Consider the following 23,567-nt stretch of genomic DNA (forward strand, 5'->3'; position numbering starts at 1 on the left):
TTGGACCACTAGGAATAAATGAAAAACAAACAAAGTGCTTATTTAAACCAAAAGGGTTGAAGTTCAAAAAGGTGTCAACCATCTCTTTTTTTAATATAATATATATGCTGAAAAAATATTACTGAAATGAATAAAGTGAAAGAGGGGTTGAAAATTGAGTTCTCAAAATTAGACATTTTGGCTTTTTAATTTTCAAAATTGATTTGCACTCTTTCTAATCCAACTTGTTAGTTTTGTCAATGTCCTGGCTGCCACTTACAGGACAAGCGAAACTTGGACTGCAATAATTGTCAAATCCTTACAGCATTTGTTATTTCTGTAAATGAATCATGATTTTGGGCAGCAGCCAAATTATTGTATCGAATAATTTTGGCCTCTGACCTTGATTATAATTATTCTTCTGAAAAGGAGGTTTTAAAAACATTGGAACCAAGACAACCTGTAATTGCTCATCGTCATCTGGCAGTCAGACAAGCATGTCTGGGACAAACCTGTATGATTATAAGAAACTTGTTCAAGATTTCCATGATGTTTTAAGTGCAAACAGAAATTTCCAGCCTTTCCTGTTCTTAAGGCATAACGACGCTCTTGTGTTACTTCTAAGTTTCCTCACTCCACCTCTTGATGGACAGCCTTGAATGTTCATTGAAGGTGATCGCTATGGGGACCTTTAAGTACGAAACAAAGCTGGGCGTCAAAAAATATTCTCTGTGATATACTGCTGCTGCTATGAATTACAAATTCCTTTTACATGTGTTCATCCTGCATTGAAACCAGCTTGCAACTACCTTTCTGTTTACTCTGCTGGTGCCATTCAACAGCCTAATTTTTTCTTCTAATTCAAAGAGTAATTTGTGGACCAGCCCAACTTCCTTCCTTCTGTGAACCACCTAATTTCCAACAGAACGAAGAGTTATATGCAACAATGTCATACCATTTGGGCAATGACTTCTCCTTGTGCAACAAAAATTTTCCTCCCTCTCCCCCCCCCATCCCTCCCAAATCTGTTTATGGGGTTCCCCCTAACCATCTTTGCGAGTTGATTGAGGGGTCCAATTGACATCCTGATGTCACATGTGCAATGTCCTGAGGGCCGGGGGCAGAGCCGAACGTCCTCTGAACATTGAGGGGGTCTGGTCTCATCAAAAATACATTGGGGGGGACTGCCTTAGCCCCTAGGAGTTGGTGTAAAGGTTAAAGTGAAGAGACCCCTAACCATTAGGTCCAGTTGCAGACGACTCTGGGGTTGCGACACTCATCTCGCTTTACTGGCCGAGGGAGCCTGCGTTTGTCCACAGTTTTTCCGGGACATGTGGCAGCATGCCTAAGCTGCTTCTGGCAAAACAAGAAGAGCACACCATTTACCTTCCCGCCGGAGCGGTACCTATTTATCTACTTGCACTTTGATGTGCTTTTGAACTGCTAGGTTGGCAGGAGCTGGGACCGAGCAACGGGAGCTCACCCACATCGCAGGGATTCAAACCGCCAACCTTCTGATCGGCAAGTCCTAGGCTCTGTGGTTTAGACCACAGCTCCACCTGCGTCCCAGGAGTTGGTGTGCATGCCCCTAACCCTCCAGAGCAAATGGCAGCAAAAGGAAAAGGAAAGGAAAGGGAAGTTTGTTGCAGATGCCCTTGTACAAATGGAACAACTTTGTTTGATGCAACCCTAAAGGAGTGATAAAATCTTACATATATTTGGGGACATGGAGCGAAAAGGGAAGTGTATAACCCAAACCTAAATGAGAGGAGGTACACATACCAGAACTCCCTCAATCTGTGATTTTGGTTTCCAAACAGGAAATTTGGAGTTCCTCTAAAGTAGGGATATGGAACCTGTGGTCCTCTGGATGCCATTGGACTCCAACTCCCATCAGACCCATTCAACATGGTTAATGATCAGGGATGATGGGGATTGTGGTCCATCAGCATCTGGGTGGCCTCCTCAAAAGCTTCCGAAAGGTCTTCCAACAAGGAGGAGGTGGAGGAGGAAAAGCAAACCTGGAAAGTAGATTGTACACGTGTTGTGATCTTCCATGTGCAGCTTCAGAAGAAGGCTGGGTGAGTTTTGGACGCAGCTCAAACGTGGCAGCAGTGAGACTGAATATGCTTGCCATCACCTTATACAAATTGAGCATGCCCCAGAATAATCTGTACCGCCTGGAGATGCAGTAGTAAATGTGTTAGAGGGTTCATTAACAAAGAAGTCAACATGGGAAGTGTTCCTGAAAAGCAGAAGGTTTTTTTAAAACCACTGGTCTTTGGCATGGGTGTATGTTTTTAAGCAGCTTGCATTTTGTAATGGCACATATGGAAGTAGGAGTATCAGTGTATGATTATTCAATCCCTGTGGTACTGAATGGGGAAGGTCAGAGTTATGGTGGGAATGATTAGAGAGCATCTAAGCATTGGTCAAGGGACGCGGGTGGCACTGTGGGTTAAACCACAGAGCCTAGGACTTGCCAATCAGAAGGTCGGCGGTTCGAATCCCCACGCCGGGGTGAGCTCCTGTTGCTCGGTCCCTGCTCCTGCCAACCTAGAAGTTCGAAAGCACAAAGTGCAAGTAGATAAATAGGTACCGCTCTGGCGGGAAGGTAAACAGCGTTTCCGTGTGCTGCTCTGGTTCACCAGAAGCAGGTTAGTCATGCTGGTCACATGACCCGGAAAAACTGTCTGCGGACAAACGCCAGCTCCCTCGGCCTATAGAGCGAGATGAGCGCGCAACCCCAGAGTCGGTCACAACTGGACCTAATGGTCAGGGGTCCCTTTACCTTTAAGCATTGGTTAGCAGAGGGTACTTCTCCCCCTCCCCAACAATATGTTGCGGCCCTCTTAACTTTTGGTCAGAAGTTCCAACTCAAATGAAAAAACACAAACTCTTCTTCTCTTGCTGTTCTACACAGGATCTGGACAACGGCTTCCTGCACAAAACTGAACTTGAAGCGAAACTGAGTGGACTTCTTGCTGTAGCAGAGTTGATGAAAAATATCTATGAACAGGTAAGAGGAAGCATGAAAGAGCAGGGTGGGCCCCAGGTGTGTTTTGCTTGCGTAAAGATTGGACTGTTGGTCTATGGCGAATTTCCAGAGAGAATTCAGTTTTCTGTATGTTCCTAATTCAGTGAAGGTTCTCCTTAGTGCTTGTTCAGTTTTTAAGCAAAACACAGAGACACCTGTGTGTTACAGCTCATTCTCCATACAAAATCAGTGCAAAGCGAACAATGCTGCCACATTATAATTGGTGGGAACCATGCAATTTGATCTTACAACAACACTGTCTGAGGCGTCAGAGCACACCAAGTGACACTTTCTCAGCCAAGGCTGATCCCTTAAGAACAGCCTTGCAAGACAAGGCAAACTCTTTTTTGAAAACAACAACAGCACAGTAGCTTCAATGATGGCCAGAGACAAATTAGGAAGACAACTGCAAATTATATTTTTTAAAATAATAATAATAATCAGGGTTTATTTACTTTGACAAAGCGCATAGAGCATGTAGCTGTGACATGTGCCCACCCTTCCAAAACATATTACACCAGTTACGACCCAAGGTGAGAAGCAAGACCTCTAATCTCCGCCAGGCACAGGATCTGCAACCAGGGTGCAATGACAGCCCTACTTGTTTTAGACACAAACATCTTCAGCTGCTTCAGGAAGGAATTCCCCAGCAGCACTCACTCTCCTGCCCACATCGCCCTCATTATATTTGGCCTAGATACATAATCAGACGGTGACTTTTCCTTAGGAATTCAAGATATGCTATCTGCAAGGAGAGTCTGCTGAACTGCTTGGCTCAATCTAGCATGACAGTTCCTCTCTATTGTGGAGACTGACCCAGCCTTACCAGTTGCTTTGGAAAACCCATTCTGTTGAGGACAATATTTCTCATTCTCGTTTGTCAACCCATTTCTGTTTTGCTCTTGGAATCCTGCTCCAATACCTCTTTCTTAAACCAAGCTTTTCTGCAATCACTCCGACCCCATGTACCTCCTTCTACCTGTGCCAGATATAGCGCCTTTGCCCTGCCCTCTCTTAAAATGTAGGCTCACTTCAAGTCACTTGACCTTCCCTGCTTTGTCTGATGCCAAATAAATTAAGGAAGAGGTGTTTCAAAGCTTTCCTGAGCTTTATCATGCACATTGAGGTTTAGAACTCCCATTTATTGCTCCCATTTCACAGACAGTGCTCCAGCGATCAGCATAAAATGACTCCAAGGTTATTACATTAATGGAGTGGCCTGTTAATTAAAGTAGAGCTAGTTTGTCACCATGTCTCCTTTGCTTCCATTTTTCTTGTGCATTGGTTGCTTTGGCCAGAAGGTAGAGACCGTAATGGTTGCTAGGACTGGCAGAGATTACCATAGTTTTCGCTCCATAAGGCACACCTGACCATAAGACACACCTAGTTTTTAGAGGGGGAATGCAAGAAAAAAAAAAAATTCTTTAAAGGGAGCACTGAGCAGAGCCTGGGATGCATACAGCGTGTGTGTGTGCATACAGCCGCATGGAGCGTGTGTGTGGCGCTTGCAGGCTTTTCCCCAAGGAGGGAGAAGGGCAGCCTGTCACCTCCTTGGGGAAAAGCTCCCAAGAGCTGCACACACACTCCACCTGGCTCATGAAAGGGAGCGCGGCTCTTGGGGGCTTTTCCGGGAGGTGGGGGAAGGGACAGAGCACGGCTAAGCCAGAAGCTAGAACAGCAAGAGGGAGTGCTGCACAGCGATCCCTCTTGCTGTTCTGGCTTCTGGGATAGCTGTGCAAGCCTGCATTCACTCCATAAGACGCACACACATTTCCCCTTTTTAGAAGGGAAAAGGTGTGCCTTATAGAGCAAAAAATACGGTACTTTTCGTAGGCTCTTTCCATGGATGTGTTGTATCTTCCTGTGCCTCTGGTCCTTTTCCTCCCTACTTTGTATTTCACAAGCAGTCTTGGTAGGCAGAGAACCTGCAGAAGTTTCCATTTGCAAATGCAAATGTCACCAGCAGTAAGAGATCATAACTGTAGCAGTGGATTCCCCTACCCGCTGCCCACCTGCTTATCCCTCAAATTGCACCACACACATTTTAGCACCCTCAGATCCTCAGCTTCAGGATGCCTCACTTATTTCAAGCAGGTTACTAGACCTTAAGGTGATTGAAGTAAGTTTGAAAATGTGTGGGCGGTGTCTAGGACAAAAAATCAGAAGACAACGTAGAGGCTGAATAGGATTTCCGGTGTCCAAGACACATAGCTGAATATTTTGGATAAACACTGGGAGAGACAAATGGCTATCAGAAGCAATATGTGAACAGACATGTGCACAGTTGTCTGACCTGCTTCATTCATAACCGCTGTGAGATCTACAGATGGAGGGTGGCATAGAAATTTAGTAAATAATTATGCCCAGCTTTACACGGCACTGAAATCTAGACATTTTAAATGCAAACAGCCTCACCTCTGTGCTGCATGAACAGATGAGAAGTCAGAGTTATAGCCAAGCCTAGATTGTAGTAGCGTTAGGAGTAGGAATGTACGGATGTGTCTAGGGCCGGATTTAGGTTTGATGAGGCCCTAAGCTACTGAAGGTAATGGGTCCTTTTTTTATGCCCAGCTGTCCTTTGTCAACAACAAATTGTCGCTGTTTTTTGTGTTGAATGTATGCTATATGGTAATTTATGGACCTAATAGGTTTCTAAAGCCATTTGCACATAACAAAATATGTATTTTATCAAAGTAATTGATATAGAAATGAGCAAACCAATGATATTTTAGGGAGCAGGCTAGCAGGCGGGGCCCATTACTTACATCATAGAAGCCTACACAACACAAAACACCATTGCTGTATGTGGGTTTTATTTTATTTGTTTTGTATCTTATATTTTGGAAATGTACATCCAGGTGTGTTTTTTCCTTTATTTTTTTGGGGGGGGCCAAGAGAGTGGAGCCCTACGACAGTGGTGGAGCTTCATGCTTTGGCACCGGGGGGCAGAGAGCAGATGGGGGCGCGGCTGGCGTGTGTCCCAAGGCATGGCGCGCCGCCCAAAGGGGCGTGGCGCCCAGCATGGGCGGGGGGCAGCCGCTATGGCACCCCACTGGGATCACACTGCCGGGGGTGGTGCGCTCCCCCCCCACACTCCTCTTCTTCCGCAAGTGCCCTAAGCTATAGCTTGTTTAGCTTATACATAAATCCAGCACTGGGTATGTCTCAATCCATGTTCCTCTATTATTTTCCATTGCACGGCTATTGGTTAATTTTGCACAAGCCTTTCTTCTGTTTCTCTGTCCGACATTATGGAAATAACTTTTCTAAACGTATCATAGCACTTGAGGTGGGAGAGAAGTTCCACTCAGTTCATTCTATAGGCAAATCTACCAAATTTGCACTTCCCAGACCAATATGCAAATCGATGGCCTGCGGTGAATTTTTTCCTAGGGGAACAGTTAGGGCCAGAGGCGCCAGCTTGTGAAGGTGATGGGGTGTGTGACGTCACATGTGTGATCTTCCTGGGCTTTGGGAAGAAGGCACCAGGGGAACATTTAGGGCTCTAGTGTAGTTCCCCTAGTCCACTGACCACACCCCACTGATGCAAACCAAAAGACAGCTATCTTTCAGCATTTGCAGTTATCCAAATTTTGTGATGCGGTTATCTAACCAAACAATGTCTTCCAAATATATATATATATGCATGTATTAGGGAAAATTGTATCAAGGTGGCATTGCTTGTGCTTAAAGTATCTAGATTGAAGATTCTAGGCCATGAAAAACTGGGTATGAATGAAAAGGGTCAAGCAAATGTAGTTGTTTAACATTTTGTTGAGTAGCCAGTCTTTTTAATTATTGTTTTAATGGGGTTTAAAGAGTGTACATTGCCTTGATATTTTATCAGAGGGTGGTGTATTAATACTTCTATAAATAAAAATGTGCACACATGTCTATCTGGTTTGCTCATATATGTTTATATATTGTGTTCTGATAGCCATTTGCCCCACCCAATCTTTAAATAGAACCTTCAGCTACGTATCTTGAAAACTGGATATTCTGTTCAGCCTTCACTTTGTCAGAGTTCATGAATTTACAGAGGGGGAGCCCTGTTGGCCTTTAGCAGCAAAATCAATGACCTTAAAAATAAAATTAATGAAGTGGCTAACGGCTCATCACAAAGCCATCTGCCTGGCTCCGCCTTCTGCCATGACTCTGCCTCTTCGCCCCTCCCCAAAGTTGCCAGCCTTAATTGCTATAGAGTTAACATATCCTGGCTGTTGCCATTCTTCTCTGAATGCTTCAGAACTGTGCAGACATACTTCTCTCTGCATCTATACCTCTAGGCTTTAGTTCCTTTTAAAATGAGGGTGTAAAGGTAAAGGGACCCCTGACTGTTAGGTCCAGTCATGGCTGACTCTGGGGTTGTGGCGCTCATCTCGCTTTATTGACCGAGGGAGCCGGCGTACAGCTTCCGGGTTATGTGGCCAGCATGACTAAGCCGCTTCTGGTGAACCAGAGCAGCGCACGGAAACATCATTTACCTTCCCGCCAGAGCGTTACCTATTTATCTACTTGCACTTGGACGTTCTTTCAAACTGCTAAGTTGGCAGGAGCAGGGACCAAGCAATGGGAGCTCACTCCGTGGCAGGGATTCGAACCACCGACCTTCTGATTGACAAGTCCTAGGCTCAGTGGTTTAACCCACAGTCCCACCCATGTGCAAAAATTCTTGTTTACTCAGGAAATAGGTATATGTGGAAGAGACAGTAATTTGAGAACTCTACTTGGTGGCAAGCAGTTTTTTGCTACAGGTGGGCAAACCATGGATTCCTACTCTGCCTTTGTTCCTTCCCAGTGAGGCAAGAGTCAGGGCAAGCAAAACTGCAACCCTCCATGTGGACACAGTTTTAAACTTCCCATAAAAGTGAGGAAAAACCAAAGGGCTGAGACTGGTGGAGTGAATCCATTTGCCCAGTGGAGATTGGCTGTCACAAACCAAGGTTGTTTTGAGAAAGGCATAGGTTGGAGGAGGAGGAAGCTGGACAAAAACACCCAAAGTGTTCTGGCTTCGGAATCCTTCAAGTTAGATCTTGCCTGCCCTTCAGCCATGCAGGCATGTGTGTGTTGTTTGCTAGCTGGGATTATGATGCCTTTGAGAGTTACTGAGCTGAATCCCATCTTTATTAGGTGCAGTCCGGGCACCCTTCCTCTGTATCATGACAGCATCAGTCATCCTGTGGGTATGTGCCAGAGGTCAGGGAGCTGCTACATGTTAGAGAGAGAGGGGGGGGAGAGAGGGGGGAAGAGAAGGAAGGAAGGAAGGAAGGAAGGAAGGAAGGAAGGAAGGAAGGAAGGAAGGAAGGAAGGAAGGAAGGAAGGAAGGAAGGAAGGAAGGTTTTGGATCTAGGTGGAAATAGGGAATAGCTCATGGGCAGAGCTCATATTTTCATGCAAAAGGTCTCGGGTTCATTTCCAGATGGGATGTTAGGATTTCAACCCTCCCTACGCTGCAGTTATAGGATTGTTGGATCACGTGTCTGTATATAATGCATTTCAGCTGCTGATTGTTTGAGCTATATAAGCAGAAAGGGAGATACGCTGTTAGCACCCTACCTCCCACTGTTCTCTCACAGTGATGTTTTGTTTCAGCGTTCTCTCTGAGGAAGAGAGAGAAAGAGGAGCCATGTTTATTTTATACCGTTTGTACTGTTATGTTTGATTTCATTACACTAAATAAGGATTAGATGTTACACCTCAAGGCTAGCGCTTCTATTTTGGACTCTGCTGGTCATGTGCTCATGTCCCAGGAGGGTATGGGTCGCATCAGCGTGACGGGAGACCGGAGTGAAGAATCCCGGACGACACTACATTGGGGAAAGGCACAAGGCCTCAGCGTTATCTCCCAACAGGAAACACCCTTTCTTGACACCCCAGTGTGCTGATGTTGGTTAGCATAGACATTTCTGAGCAAGATGGATCAGTGGGGGTGGCATGATACTAACCTGGCTTGTAGAGTTGTAGGGATTACTGAGGTGTAGGGACATATTTTCCACCTTACACCATCTTTCCCACTGTGGTAAGATGTATCATATTTCTGTTTAAATTATAGTCATTATTTCTAATAATAATAATAATATTTTTTATTTATATCCCGCCCTCCCCAGCCAAAGCCGGGCTCAGGGCGGCTAACAACAATCAAATAATCCAACATTCTAAAAACATTTCATTATAAAAATTAATTAAAATCAAATTGATGGCAACCGTTAAGCAAAATTCTGTGCAGATTGCCAGAGGAGGGAGTCAGGCTGCGCCCTGACCAAAGGCCTGGTGGAACAGCTCTGTCTTGCAGGCCCTGCGGAAAGATGTCAAGTCCCGCAGGGCCCTTGTCTCTTGTGACAGAGTGTTCCACCAGATTGGAGTCGCAGCTGAGAAAGCCCTGGCTCTAGTTGAGGCCAGCCTAACCTCTCTGTGGTCTGGGACCTTCAGGATGTTTTTATTTGCAGACCGTAGGTTCCTCTGTGGGACATACCAGGAGAGGCGGTCCCGTAGGTACAAGGGTCCTAGGCCGTATAGGGCTTTAAAGGTTAAAACCAGCACCAATAACCTGATCCTGTACTCCACCGGGAGCCAGTGCAGCTGGTATAGCACCGGGGGAATGTGATCTCGCAGCGAAGACTCCATAAGGAGTCTCGCCATGGCATTCTGCACCCGGTGGAGTTTCTGGATCAGTCTCAAGGGCAGCCCCATGTAGAGCGAGTTACTATAATCCAGTCTGGAGGTGGATTATTGCTTCTGCACATATAATGTGTGTGTGCACATTTTATGCAAAGGTGTGACCTTCTTTGCCCTCTCTCTGGGCATTGTGCTAAGGTTATCTTATGCTAAGATAATGTCGGTGAAAAGTTTTGAATAAGTGATAAGTAATGTTAACTGATATTATATCCATGCACAGCTGAGCTTCCAGTCCTTTGTTGTGAGCGGTAATTACATGACCTTGCATATGCATGGCAACAACTCAAGCCCGGTCTTCTTTCTGCTGTCCCTAGGAACTTGAAGAGGTGATGTCACAAATCAAGGACATCTCTATCGTGGTGGGAATTGATAACAACCGATACAACCCTGACCCTCACCGGATCGTGGAGGATGTGAGAGCTCAGTATGAAGATCTGGCTATCAGGAGCTGGGAAGAATTAGAGGCACTCACACGAAGCAAGGTACACACCTGCTTGCCAATGAGAACTGCCCCCAAGCTCTTGATGGTGACACCAGTCCTAATGGAAAGACACAGCAAAGGTGGAGGGCTTAAAATGCCAGAGCTGCTCAAAGAGAGAATGCAGAAATGGATGGGTGAAGAACTTAATATGAACCAACCTGATCTGCTCCTCCCAGACTAATGTGTGGAGATGGGATAGTCTGAGAGCTGGTGTGGTGTAGTGGTTAAGAGCGGTAGACTCATAATCTGGTGAACCAGGTTCGCGTCTCCGCTCCTCCACATGCAGCTGCTGGGTGACCTTGGGCCAGTCACACTTCTTTGAAGTCTCTCAGCCCTACTCACTTCACAGGGTGTTTGTTGTGGGGGAGGAAGGGAAAGGGGAATGTTAGCCGCTTTGAGACTCCTTCGGGTAGTAATAAAGAGGGATATCAAATCCAAACTCCTCTTCTTCTTCTGAAGGAATAGGTTTCTGCGCTCCCTTGTACTACTACAAAAAAAAGTAGATTTTGGGTCCCGTTTCAAACTGACTGCACAGAAACCCATTCCTTCACTTCTACTAAGACATACATATCTGATGTAGACCAGAGAGTGGGGTTTTTTGGTCTAATTCCCACAAAATGATTATTTGTTCTGAACTATTAACCCACAGAGGAGTTTGCTGGATGCTTTACAGCTGGCCTGACTATATTTCTCCCAATAGTTCTCTCTTCGTAAAACATACATATATAGTATGTTTCTTAAAAGCGTGGAAAAGTAGCATGAATTTAGGCTGTGTTGAATCACAACCCGAATAGACCATGGACAGGGCTATTCTTTTAGTATATGCAATTAGGAAAATGACAGCTGCTTGATTTCCACCATGGCACTGCATAGCTTGCAAAAATATACAGATAGGACAAGTAGCAACAACAGATAACTGGAAAGGGGTGGACCTGATTCATCCTTGGTGGGCAGAATTGATTGTCATCTCCCAGTGATGGGAAGGAAGTAAAGAGACCTCAGGAATTTGGCATGAATGGTGATACCCTGATCAAGCAAGCTGAAGCAGCAAGGAAAGGGGAAGAAAATAAGGATGAATAATGGGAAAGGGGATGTACAAGAAGAAAACAGATTTATCATTCAGTTGGGAAGGATTAGATGCTGCCACTTTGGTCAAAAGGGTAATTCTATATGTGTGCGCTAATCCCCAGGGCTCAAGAGTTCTTAGAAAGGAAGGAAGTTTTACACAGAAAGTCCCAGCGGTAATGAGTACAATCATTGTTGCAGGTTTTCTCAGAAAGGTGTCGTGTTTATGGCCCTCCATTCCTTGATCCTCTTACTTGGTGCCCATGTGTTGCTTTGTTAAGAGGAGGGTAATGTATTTTCATTTTCTCCTCCAGCTGAATGAAAGAGAAGTGCTGTCTGCTAAGTATGGTGACCATCTCCTTCAAGACCGGAGGGTGATTGCTGAGTTGAACATACAGATCCAGAAAATGAGGTCCTGCATCGTGTCCTTGAAAAGCCAAGTAAGATGTGGCTGGTGGGAGGTGGGAAAACAAGAATGAGAGGGGGGTAAACTCAAGACATATGCCAAATCAAGATTTCACATAGATGTTGTACAATGTTGTACAATGTTGTACAATGTAAAAGTGCATGCTTTTTCCTATTCTAATATTATATTCTAATTAGGTGTATATATGGCTGTATCACTGTGGGTTAAACCACAGAGCCTAGGACTTGCTGATCAGAAGGTCGGCGGTTCTAATCCCCGCGACGGGGTGAGCTCCCGTTGCTCAGTCCCTGCTCCTGCCAACCTAGCAAAGTGCAAGTAGATAAATAGTTCCGGCGGGAAGGTAAATGGCATTTCCGTGTGCTGCTCTGGTTCGCCAGAAGCGGCTTAGTCATGCTGGCCACATGACCCGGAAGCTGTACGCTGGCTCCCTCGGCCAATAAAGCGAGATGAGCGCCGCAACCCCAGAGTCGGTCATGACTGGACCTAACGGTCAGGGGCCCCTTTACCTTTACCTATGGCTGCAGTGCTTGACCTGTCCACATTCATGATGAAATTAATGCAATAGGAACAGCTGAATGTTACAGCAACTATGAAGAAAGACAGCAGGCAAAACAGGGGTGTGGTCTTGGCGGTATTCATCCTAGAGGGGCCATAGCTTAGAGCACATCTTTTACATACAGAATGTCCCTGGTTCAATCCAAGGTTTCTCAAAAACTGAGCCAAGGATGAGGAATTGTGATCTTCCTGGCTCATCACAGCTATCTGCCAATCACCCATTCCCACCACCCTTCTGAGTAATACCCCTCCCCACCTTCTCACTATATAGAAGGGTCTGGAAACTTCTGTTTCAGTGTATCTGAAGAAGTGTGCATGCACACGAAAGCTCATACCAAGAACTAACTTAGTTGGTCTTTAAGGTGCTACTGGAAGGAATTTTTTTGTTCTTCCCGGTGTTGTTGGCCAAGAACTCCTACCGTCCCCTTGACCATTGGCCTTGACGGCTAGGGCTGATGGGAGTTGAAATCCAACAGTATCTGGATTCTCTGGCTTAAACATTATTCCCCATTCCTGACCTTAACTAACTAATACACTACAGCAGGACCGGCCTGCCCCTGAGGTAGACCAAGGCAGTTCCCATGGGCTATGGAATCCAAAGGGGAGGCACCCCTGCAGGCATCTCACCTACCTCTACCTCTGCCAGAGAAGCAAGGAGAAGCAGTGATGGTTCTTGCAAGATCTCACTGCTACTTCTCCCAAGGTGGGGGACACCTCCAGCTCCCACTGCCACAAGGGGAAGCAGCTGTGGCTTCCAGGTTCCAGCAAGATATTGTGGGCTTCTTGCGAGATCTTGATGAAAGCCACAGCTGTGTGACCCCAGGAAGTGAAGCTTTGGTGGGAGAGGGGATAGTGGCAATTGTGTCTCACCTTCCTGGTTGCCTCAGGTGGTGAAACAGGACGGGACACCCCTGCACTACAGGAATGTGGGGATTTTGTGCCATAGGACAGGGAAAGTGTGTGGTGTGGAGGAACATTAGTAAAATTAGTTACAATAGGATCAAAGGACAGCATTTTGCCTGCTATGTTTTGTTAACCTACTTCGCATATCTGATTTATGGCTCTTCCTGATGATCCATTTACCGTATTCAGCATTCTGATCTGCATGCACAAAGTTTACACAGTGGTTAGACTATATTCGGTCTTTATTAAGCATTCTTTCTAATTAGTTTACAAGGCAATTACACGCTTATGAGGATTCACCCTGCATTTGCCTTAATTTTCTTGTTTACACTTCTTCCTGTGAGTCATTCCTTCACCTCACACATTTCAATGCATCTCTCCATTGCTTTCCAACCTTATTAAACTCTGAAGTTTTTCCAAAGTGGGTTCGTTGTGACAGGGTGACAGAGACCTTTAATCCACTTTAAATGCATAAACCCAAAGTTCTGGTTTGCACTTGAATCCCTCCTGCAAAATACTGGCAGTCTGGAGGGACCCAGAGCCTGACAAATTTGTTATTGTTAATAAATGAAATTATATATGGGTGTCTCCAGACTGCCTCTCTATTGCTGGAGGGATTCAAGTGCATACTTGAAATTTAGGTTTGTGCAATTAAGGTAGATTCAAGCGCTCTGTCACCCTGGTGCAACAAATTCACTGAAAACAACCAGGAATGATTTTGCCGTTAGGAAAGCAGCAGAAGAAATACATTGAAAAGTGTGGTATGAATGCATCGTTAACAGGAGGGCATGCAAACAAACCTTCACACAAATGAGGATGAATGCTCAATAAAGTCTAGCTATAGTCTAACCTCCACAGAAGCTCTGAGCAAGCAAACCAGGATGAATGCTGAATGAACAGTTTATCTGGAACTCAATATTGTTGCTTTTCCAGCATGGTTTGGGAGTGGTTGTTCTCAAATTTCACAGCATGATTTGTTACTGACAGAATGCTTCAAGTGGTAGAGCAGACTGGTAAGTCCATCTCTTCCCACCCTCCTCGATCTCTCCATCCGTCTCACGGGAAGTGTTGTAACTTCAGACCCTAGTCTTGCAAGGGACCTAACATCCCCCGGGAGTGCCCATATCCAGAGAGAACATACCTGTGAGTGACCCATTCAGCATTTCACTTGGTCAAATGGAAGGCAGTGAGCAAGAGGAGAGCATGGAGAACTCCCAAGCCATGTGCCCTCATTCATCACCTTCCATGTTGCCTTCTGTTCATTCTAGTGCCTGCGTCTCGAGGAAAACATCAAAGAGGTTGGAGCGCAAGGTGAATCTGCACTCAATGATGCCAAAGCCAAACTGGCTAAGTTGGAGAAGGCTCTTCACAATGCCAGGCAGGACCTGGCTCAGCTTGTCAAGGAGTATCAAGAGCTGATGAATATCAAGCTGGCCCTGGACATAGAGATTCTTACCTACCGGAAGCTGATGGAAGGGGAAGAAATCAGGTGTGTAAACTGATTGGAAGCCACTATGTGTGTCATTTGAACAGAGGCCAGAGCTGAAAATCATTTCTGTTCAAAATTCTCCTCTGGGAACTTTGAGACTGAATGTCCTGCAGATAGTATTTGTATATTCAGCTGTCTGACATCTTATGACATTTCGTGCTTGATGTTTTTCAAGAAGGGAAACAATCAAGAAATCTCTACAGTTGCACTCTAGGGAAAGACCTGGAGTTCGTAGCTTTTGCCTAAGGAGTGGGCCCATTGAAATGAAAAAAAAAAAAACATGACTAAGTTCATTCCCTTAATTTCAATGGGTCTGCTTTGAGTAAACCTTAATTAAATGCCACCCCACTGCTCCTAAGGAGCTAAGGGACTTAGATAATAGGTTCCAGTTTCTGGCAGATGACAGACATCCTGGTCTGAGATCCAGCAATGCTGGGCTACTTAACTAAAGTCATACCTCTGAAAAAGTATGTTGTAAAACATCAAACCAAATACAAGGCCTGGTTCAGAGATTAATTCCAACACAGAGAGAAGAAATGCATTAACCATATGGAGGGATGTGTATCTTTGCTGCAGGGCACTGGGGCTGTGCTGATGCCCCCAACCCTGATATTATATCTCTTCCTTACTCAACTTCCAAGTGTCAAGATGAAGCCTACATGCGTAGACCTTTACCTGGCTTGGAACCCTGATTGAACAGGCTTCGCCTATCAGATATCCTTGCTCAAATGCATGAACACTGGGGGCTCAGTGAAGGCACTGGATGACTTAAGGGTGGGACAACTTTGCAGCCCAGCTTTGCAGCCCTTGTACACCTGAAGCCCCTTCACATGAGTAACATAAGAAACAAGCTTCTAAGTGTTTGGAACTCTGAGGGTTCCTAATCCATCAGCATTCTACACATGTAGCAATGATGACTCCTATTCAGATCCCAGACTTTTTAACCAAACTGTTGAACTCTACTTCTTTAGATGTTTTTCTTCTTCTGTAGCTTACCTCATTACCTTTTCCCTTCACAGCATGGAGTCCCCACAGCCTGCTGTCATTAGCAGAATCTACTCCATGCCAAAGCACTGTAAGTTTATTTTTGTTGTTGTCTGATTGATTATCAGCTATGCTCATTATTCTGAAGAGCATCCTACATTTGACTATGTCTTTCTAAAAGCTGAAAAGGAGATTGAGCTGAGAAGCAGCAGCAAGGACTTTGGGCACCTGCCCAAGGTCCAGGTCCTTGCAGGAGGCCCACTATCAACACCTAAGACATTCAGGCCCTGTTGCTCCTCCCACTCGCTGCCACTGCTTGTTTACCTGCCCTCTAATTACCTGCATGCAATTATTGACAAGACAGAGCAGATAGAGCAGCACCCTCCAGTTGCCTTGCACTCTCCACCTGAGTGGGTGATTAGACTGGGCCCAAATGGGAAAAGAACAGCAGTTAAGAAAGTGAGGACAGTAACAAGGAGGTGGTGAGCCCACTCAGGGAGGTCCTACTAAGGTCTTCTTGCCCAAGCACCCTCCCCCCCCCAAAATAAAAACCCTGGAGCCAGCACTAGAGGGATGCTTTAGACTCAAATATGTAAGTGGAATGTCCTTCAAAATGAGAAACACTACAGTAAAAGTGCGGGGACGTAGGTGGTGCTGTGGTCTAAACCACTGAGCCTTGGGCTTGCCGATCAAAAGGTTGGCGGTTCAAATTCCCGTGACGGGGTGAGCTCCCATTGATCAGTCCCTGCTGCTGCCAACCTAGCAGTTTGAAAGCACGCCAAAATGTGCAAGTAGATAAATAGGTACCGCTCCGGCGGGAAGGTAAGCGGCGTTTCCATGTGCTGCTCTGGTGTCGGTGTTCCATTGCACCAGAAGTGGCTTAGTCCTGCTGGCCACATGACCCGGAAAAACTCCCTGTAGAGCAGACAAACGCCAGCTCCCTCGGCTTGTAAAGCAAGATGAGCACCGCACCTCCAGAGTTGTTCATGACTGCACTTAACAGTCAGGGGTCCCTTTACCTTTACAGTAAAAGTATAAGAGAAACCTCCCAAAACTGCAACCATCCTCTCTGTTTTTCCTTCACAGCTTCATCAAACACCAACATCACAACCACCTCACATGCAGCAAGCATAGCAAATGAAGTTTCAACAGATAACATGAACCGTAGCAGAAGCAGTTTGGAAAGTGGATTTTCTAGAAGTCACAGTGGTGGAAGCAGAGGGTTTTCCAATGATGATTTCTCTAGAAGCCATAGCAATAGAAGTGGAGGTCCTTCAGAGGGTATCTCAGAGGCTTCAAGAAGTCATAGCAGTATCCGCAAAGGTACCTTGGAGAGTAGTACTTCTAGAAGCAGTAGCAGAAGTGGAAATTTTGCAGACATTGAAGACACCATGAATAGCAGTGTTTCTAGAAGTCAAGGTCATGGAAGTGGGAGTTATAGAAGTCACAGTAACAGGAGTGGAGATAACTTAGAAGGCAACCTCTCTAGAAGCCAAAGCAACAGAAGTGTTGGTTTGACTGACAGTGTATTCGCTAGAACCAACAGTGGCGCAAGTGAAGGTGTCCAAGCGGGCAACTATTCTAGAAGCCAAAGCAGCAGAAGTGGAGACTTAGCAGATAAGGTTTTTGCTAGAACTCATAGTGGTGAGAGTGAAGGTGTCTCAGGGGGCAGCCTTTCTAGAAGCTATAGTGGTACCAGTGCATCCTATGTGGAAGGTGGCCTTTCTAGAAGCGAAAGTAATGAAAATGAAATCCATGGAAACTATGGAAGTGAAGCGTGTGTTGAGCCTAGTGTTTACAGAATGAACAGTGCTGAAGATGGTGGGGTCCCAGTGGGTGGCACATCTAGAAGCAATAGCAGGGCAAGCAGCTATGCCTCTGGTGGTAGCCTTTCTAGAATCCAGAATGATAGTAGCCATGGAAATGAAGGGTATGCTGAGCCTACTGTTTCTAGAACCAACAGTGCTGAAGATGGTGGAGTCCCAGTGGGTGGCACATCTAGAAGCAATAGCAGGGCAAGCAGCTATGCCTCTGGTGGTAGCCTTTCTAGAATCCAGAATGATAGTAGCCATGGAAGTGAAGAGTATGCTGAGCCTATTGTTTCTAGAACCAACAGTGCTGAAGATGGTGGAGTCCCAGTGGGTGGTGTATCTAGAAGCAATAGCAGGGCAAGCAGCTATGCCTCTGGTGGTAGCCTTTCTAGAATCCAGAATGATAGTAGCCATGGAAGTGAAGAGTATGCTGAGCCTATTGTTTCTAGAACCAACAGTGCTGAAGATGGTGGAGTCCCAGTGGGTGGTGTATCTAGAAGCAATAGCAGGGCAAGCAGCTATGCCTCTGGTGGTAGCCTTTCTAGAAACGAGACTGATGTTAGCCATGGAAATGAAGGGTATGCCGAGCCTATTGTTTCTAGAACCAACAGTGCTGAAGATGGTGGAGTCCCAGTGGGTGGTGTATCCAGAAGCAATAGCAAGGCAAGCAGCTATGCCTCTGGTGGTAGCCTTTCTAGAAACGAGAGTGATGTTAGCCATGGAAGTGAAGGATATGCTGAGCCTACTGTTTCTAGAACCAACAGTGCTGAAGATAGTGGAGTCCCAGTGGGTAGCATATCTAGAAGTCATAGTGGGGCAAGCAGCTACATCTCGGTTAACAGCCCTTCTAGAAGCTACAGTGATGAAAAGGAAGCCCATGACAGCGAAGGCTCTGCTGAGTCTGCGGTTTCCAGAACCAACAGCGCTGAAGATGGTGGCATTCCAGTAGGTGGAGTTTCTAGAAGCAGCAGCAAGGCCAGCAGAGATGGCTCACAGGGTGGTTCTTTTAGAAGCAGAAGTGGAGGCTTTGCAGACACTGTCTTTACTAGAGCCCGCACTGAAGGTACACAAGAGGGCAACCTTTCTAGATGCTCTGGTGGTACTAATGCAAACTTTATAGAAAGTAGTGCTTCTAGAAGTCATAGTAGTGGAGGCAGAGGCACTTCAGAGGGTAGTCTTTCCAGAAGCCAAAGCAGCAACAGTGGAAGATTTGTAGGTGGTGGCCTTTCAAGAGACCACAGCAATGAAAGCAAAGAAAGTCATAGTGATAGAAGTGGAAGGTTGGTAGATGATCACAGTTATAGTGAGGCCCATAACATTATCTTAGAGTCTGGTCTTTGTAGAAGTACAGAAGCCAAAGGTGATAGTTTTGCTAGAAGTCACAGTGGCGAGAGTGGAAGCCCTGTGGAGACATCTACTCCTATTTGGATTCACAGAAGAAGTGGAGATGCTATAGAGCCAAGCTTTTCTAGAAGCCACAGTGGAGAAAGTGGGAGCTTTAAACCAGCTGATTTTTATAGAAGCTCCAGTGAAGTTAGCAGAGGTGCCTCAGAGGCTAGTCTATCTAGAAGCAGCAGCAAGGAAACTGAAAATATCCCAGAGGGCACAGTTTCTAGAAGCTACAGCTATAGATGTGCAGTTATTTCACCCCCTAATCTGTCTAGAACTGAAAGCGAAGATGCTCCAGAAAGCAGTCTGTCTCGAAGCCACAGCTCTGAAAAAGAAAATGTGCCAGAAGTTGGTCTCTCTAGAAGCTACAGCGGCAGAAGTGAAGAGGCCCTAGTAGATAACCTGTGCATAAGCCACAGTGGTGGACATGAAGGCATCCCAGAGAGTGGATCTTTGGTGGAGAGAGGCCTTTCCAGATCCCAGAGTGATGAGCCAGCAATTGGAATCCCTGTCTGTATGGTCTATGAATTTAGCACTGATGAGCACCACCACCTTCCAGCTGGTGAAATATGCTACTATGTTGAGTCTGGCTCTATGGAGTAAGTTTCCCAGGAGCACATGACTGGGATCCAGATACCTTCTTCTAGAAGCCTCATTCCATCCATTGACTCATGGTCCACAGATGGAAATCCACATTAAGCCTTAAATTACTGAGGTTAACAGTTGGAAATCGGACTCCTACAGGTGGCAACGAAACCTTTCTTGTCTCTTAGGGTTTGTGGGGGTCACGTTCACAGAGTAGTATTCTCTGTGGTGAGGGAAAACTAGTATTGGAGTTATAATACTAGCATTACCTATTAGAAGAACCTAGAAGCCAACAGAATAGTCTTTTGACTTGTATTATAAACAGTGCCCTTTCCACCTTCTTTCTTTTACTTATACTCAAAAAAATTAATATGTAGATTAAATTATTTCTGGGCTTTTTGAAATACAAGTGGTGCTCAGCAAGGGATATTTTGTGTGTGAAGTGCACCACCATTAGGGACACCATTAGGCTCTGGCAAACTAAAATATGTATCTCACAAGTCAGGTCATGGTTGGGCCTCGTCTTGCTAAAACTGTTAAACACTTCCTTTTTTAATAGGCCCATGTTACACTTCATCTACTTCAGCTGTCTACAGTTTTTTGCATGTGAGCTATTCCACGACTCTTGCATACAGATAAGCACATGTCACATGGGGTCTTAACTTGTCCCCATCTGGACAAGACCCGGTCTATAACGGATGTAGAATTTAGTTCTTCCATCCCAGTTCTTCAGAGTACCTGCCAGTTGCATGAGACAATAGCACAAACTCTTATTCCCTTATGCTCCTGAAGCAGAATGTGAGCATATACATTCTCCAGGTTAGGTGCCATGAAACGTCTGGTGCAAAATAGATGCAAAATGATGCAAAATTCGTGTTTGTAACCATACTACCATTAGGAATACAGTGGTACCTCTGGTTACAAACTTAATTAGTTCCAGAGGTCCATTCTTAACCTGAAACTGTTCTTAACCTGAGGTACCACTTTTGCTAATGGGGCCTCCAGTTGCCGCCTCACCGCCAGCACGCGATTTCCGTTCTCACCCTGGAGCAAAGTTCTTAACCCGAGGTACTACTTCCAGGTTAGCGGAGTCTGTAGCCCGAGGTGTTTGTAACCTGAGGTACCACTGTAGCTGGTAATGAATTGTTCATTTGTATTTGAGAGAGCACCATAAGAGCCAGACAAAAAGAAAGTGAAGCAAAGCAAATTAGGTGCACCTCAGTGATTTTTAGCAGACATTCTGGGCCAACTGCCTACCCAAACATAGTCACATGCTATCATTTTGTAGATTCAGGGAACAATGGAGTAGGTAGGTGGGCAGAACTTTGCATGTCTATATGAGCTTAGATAGGTGTTGGTGTAATGACTATAGATAGGTGTTGGTGTAGTGTTTCTTTTCTGTATCAGCAAGTTGTAGAGCTGAACATGTGTACTCAGATCCAGGGACTGTGGGGTCCAGTGATTAGAGACTGAGCAATTAACTTAAGCCTCATTGGGTACTTCAGCTGCACTGCTGCTACAATGGCACCCTTCCATTGCCCCTCTATTTCTGCTTATGGATTAGACAAGGTGATGGAAGCTGATCATAACTAAGCCTGGAATCTTGTGCAACCTTACCTAGCAGTAAGACCCAGTGGGACTTTCTTTTTTTAAGAAAAAGGAAAAAAACCAAACAAATTAAAAACAATATGCACATGATAGTTAAGCCTAGTTGGTGAAGGAGGAAAATATCTAGGCAGTGATTACTAACTCAGAAGAGTAATGCCAAGAAAACTGAGAACAATGTGGAAAGTTACAAGGGAGAGAGGGAGAGGGGGAGAGAGAGAGAGAGAGAATGAGAGAGAGAGAGAGAGAGAGAGAGAGAGAGAGAGAGAGAGAGAGAGAAGGCAGAGGACTGACTGTGGAATGTGAAGTGAGGATTGTCTCCAGAGAAAGAGAAAATGGGACCTTTCAAGTTTGCCTTGATCACAGGTCAAGGACATGAGCCTTGAATTGTATTGGCCTATTTCTCAGGTGAGGGTTTTGCTGCAGGTGTACATATTGCATAACAGTCAGCTGTTAAAGTAAAAGACAAATAGCAGATCTGAGGTTAGGTGATATTCTCGTAGGATATTTATTAGTATTTGCTGAGATGATACCATTAGCATTACTCATATATTTGTATAACTTATTTTGGTTCTTCTTAACTTAATGCTTAGTTTTTCCTTTGTTTGCAACTAAATATATAACCTATAGGGGAGCATTTCTACACATTGGGGTCAAACTTTGCCATCAACCTGCACTCCTGCAACCTTATTGGTACTGGATCTTGATAGGCTTTGTGCCACAGCCCATAATGGGAATATATAGGTGAACAGGCCAATGAAACCACAATTGATTTTCCCCAATGGAAAATTTCTAGGTCGGTGAAGACACCAATCTTACGCCATGTTGCGGAAGGGAAACATAGTTATTACATTCGTTGCATATTTTCTGCTCTAAGAGGAGTTGGATAAATGCAACAGCTTACTAAAAAGAGGATGTTGACCTCCAGTGCTTGGCAGTTTTTAAAGCACACGGGGGAGTTCAAATTTCACAGCCACTGACCCGTGCAGAGAAATCTGTTCATCTACAGCCAGATTGGGGTTTATCAAAATTTTATGTTCGAGAACCATCACAATGGCAACTTAAAGCAGATGAGATTTCCGATTCTTTGCCCATTGTTCTCACTTGCATAAATTTCTGTGGGCAAGGTATTAGTTACTTGGGAAGCCTGGTCCATAAGGTTGCATGATGCTGTTGAAGAAAAGATCCTCTTTGTTTATTTCTGTTGCATTGTATTAAAACATGGCTGTGTTAATAAAAGTACTGAGCTATTTAAAAACAAAGTATGAGAAGTGTCATTCATTATTCAAAAAATACCTGATTCCTATACCAAACATCTGCTCTTACATTTTAGAACCCACACTTTGGATATCTAAAGCGAGTTATCATTAAGCTTTTATGTTCAGCTCACAAAGTACTTCAGCACTACCTAATACAAAAGATCCTTGTGTGTTGGGTTTGCCAAATATCCCCTTTTTAAATTTTTTTTAAAGAAAAAAACAGATACTTTAAAATTAGGGAGGGTCATATAAAGTGTGTGTGTGTGTGTGTGTGTGTGTGTGTGTTCCACAGAAGACAATATACAATGTTTTTGCATAAGACTCTGAAAAGATGACATGCCTACTTCTCTGGAAGGAACTAATATCAGTTAGTGAGGCTCATGACCCTCACCTACTTGAATTATATTTATTACTCTATTTATTGCAATCAAATATCTCAACACCATATAAAGTCCACATAAAAGTCCTAGCTTCCTAGCCAGTCGTCGAAGGGTGAAAGCAAGGATAAGAAGCATGGGAAAGGCAGCACAATATCACCACTTGGTATGTTTGCTAAAATGCACAAAATTCAAAATGTATGTTCAATATCTTCTTCTTCTTTGGTGATCCCTCATAGCTGAGTAAGATTGCCTTCCATAAACACAGTTTTAACAGTGAGTCCGTAAGTGACTGTGGAGGCCAATTCTGGATCCACACGTCCTTCCACAGTGGGGATATTGGTTTCTGGGCACAAGTTGATCACGGTGAGGGTTTGCCAAGCATGCCTTCCTCTTAGCATGTTTCTCCCTTTCATCCTGAGTTCAAGCATCTTCAAAGTCCATGACATCTTTGGTAAAGGCTGTTCTTCCATTGGAGCACTCACAGGCCACTGTTTCCCAGTTGTCGGTGTTTATACTACATTTTTTAAAGATTTGCCTTGAGAGAGTCTTTAAACCTCTTTTGTTGACCACCACCATTACACTTTCCATTTTTAAGTTCAGAATAGAGTAGTTGCTTTGGAAGACGATAATCAGGCATCAACACAACAGGACACCCAATAGGGCGTTTCTGTCCATGGCACTGCCCTCTACCTTTTGATTGTATTTAGGATATAATTTACCCCCTGACAGTTCAATCCACTGAGGTGGGGGGGGGGGAAATGTTACTACTTCCCATATACAATTCTATTCACTCCTATGGAGTGCACTTGGGGGGGGGGCAAAGGGGTGCTGCCATCCTCTTAGGATCATAGGAAGATTCCTTATGCTGAATTGGAAATCAGCCCATTGGTCCATGTACAGTGGTACCTCGGGTTACAGACGCTTCAGGTTACAGACTGCACTA

General features: G+C 44.9%; 1 protein-coding gene and 1 long non-coding RNA gene across 2 annotated transcripts in view; both read left to right on the plus strand.

Moving 5' to 3' along the window:
- LOC309362754 (uncharacterized protein) overlaps positions 1 to 19,836 on the plus strand; it is a 44,202-nt gene extending 24,366 nt beyond the window's left edge. Inside the window, exons 4-9 of the mRNA XM_081898511.1 lie at positions 2,903 to 2,998; positions 10,006 to 10,173; positions 11,552 to 11,677; positions 14,391 to 14,611; positions 15,631 to 15,686; positions 16,682 to 19,836. Of these exons, the coding sequence (XP_081754637.1) occupies positions 2,903 to 2,998; positions 10,006 to 10,173; positions 11,552 to 11,677; positions 14,391 to 14,611; positions 15,631 to 15,686; positions 16,682 to 19,398 (3,384 nt within the window). The 3' untranslated portion in view covers positions 19,399 to 19,836. The remainder of the gene's footprint in view (positions 1 to 2,902; positions 2,999 to 10,005; positions 10,174 to 11,551; positions 11,678 to 14,390; positions 14,612 to 15,630; positions 15,687 to 16,681) is intronic.
- A 1,187-nt stretch (positions 19,837 to 21,023) lies between these two features.
- LOC309363014 lies at positions 21,024 to 22,247 on the plus strand. Its single transcript, XR_014165153.1, has 2 exons — positions 21,024 to 21,171; positions 21,210 to 22,247. It is a non-coding gene; the product is annotated as an uncharacterized lncRNA (long non-coding RNA).
- Positions 22,248 to 23,567: the final 1,320 nt, after the last annotated feature.

The sequence above is a fragment of the Podarcis melisellensis genome (genome assembly GCF_964234715.1).
Source record: "Podarcis melisellensis genome assembly, chromosome: 2".
Lineage (NCBI taxonomy): Eukaryota > Metazoa > Chordata > Lepidosauria > Squamata > Lacertidae > Podarcis > Podarcis melisellensis.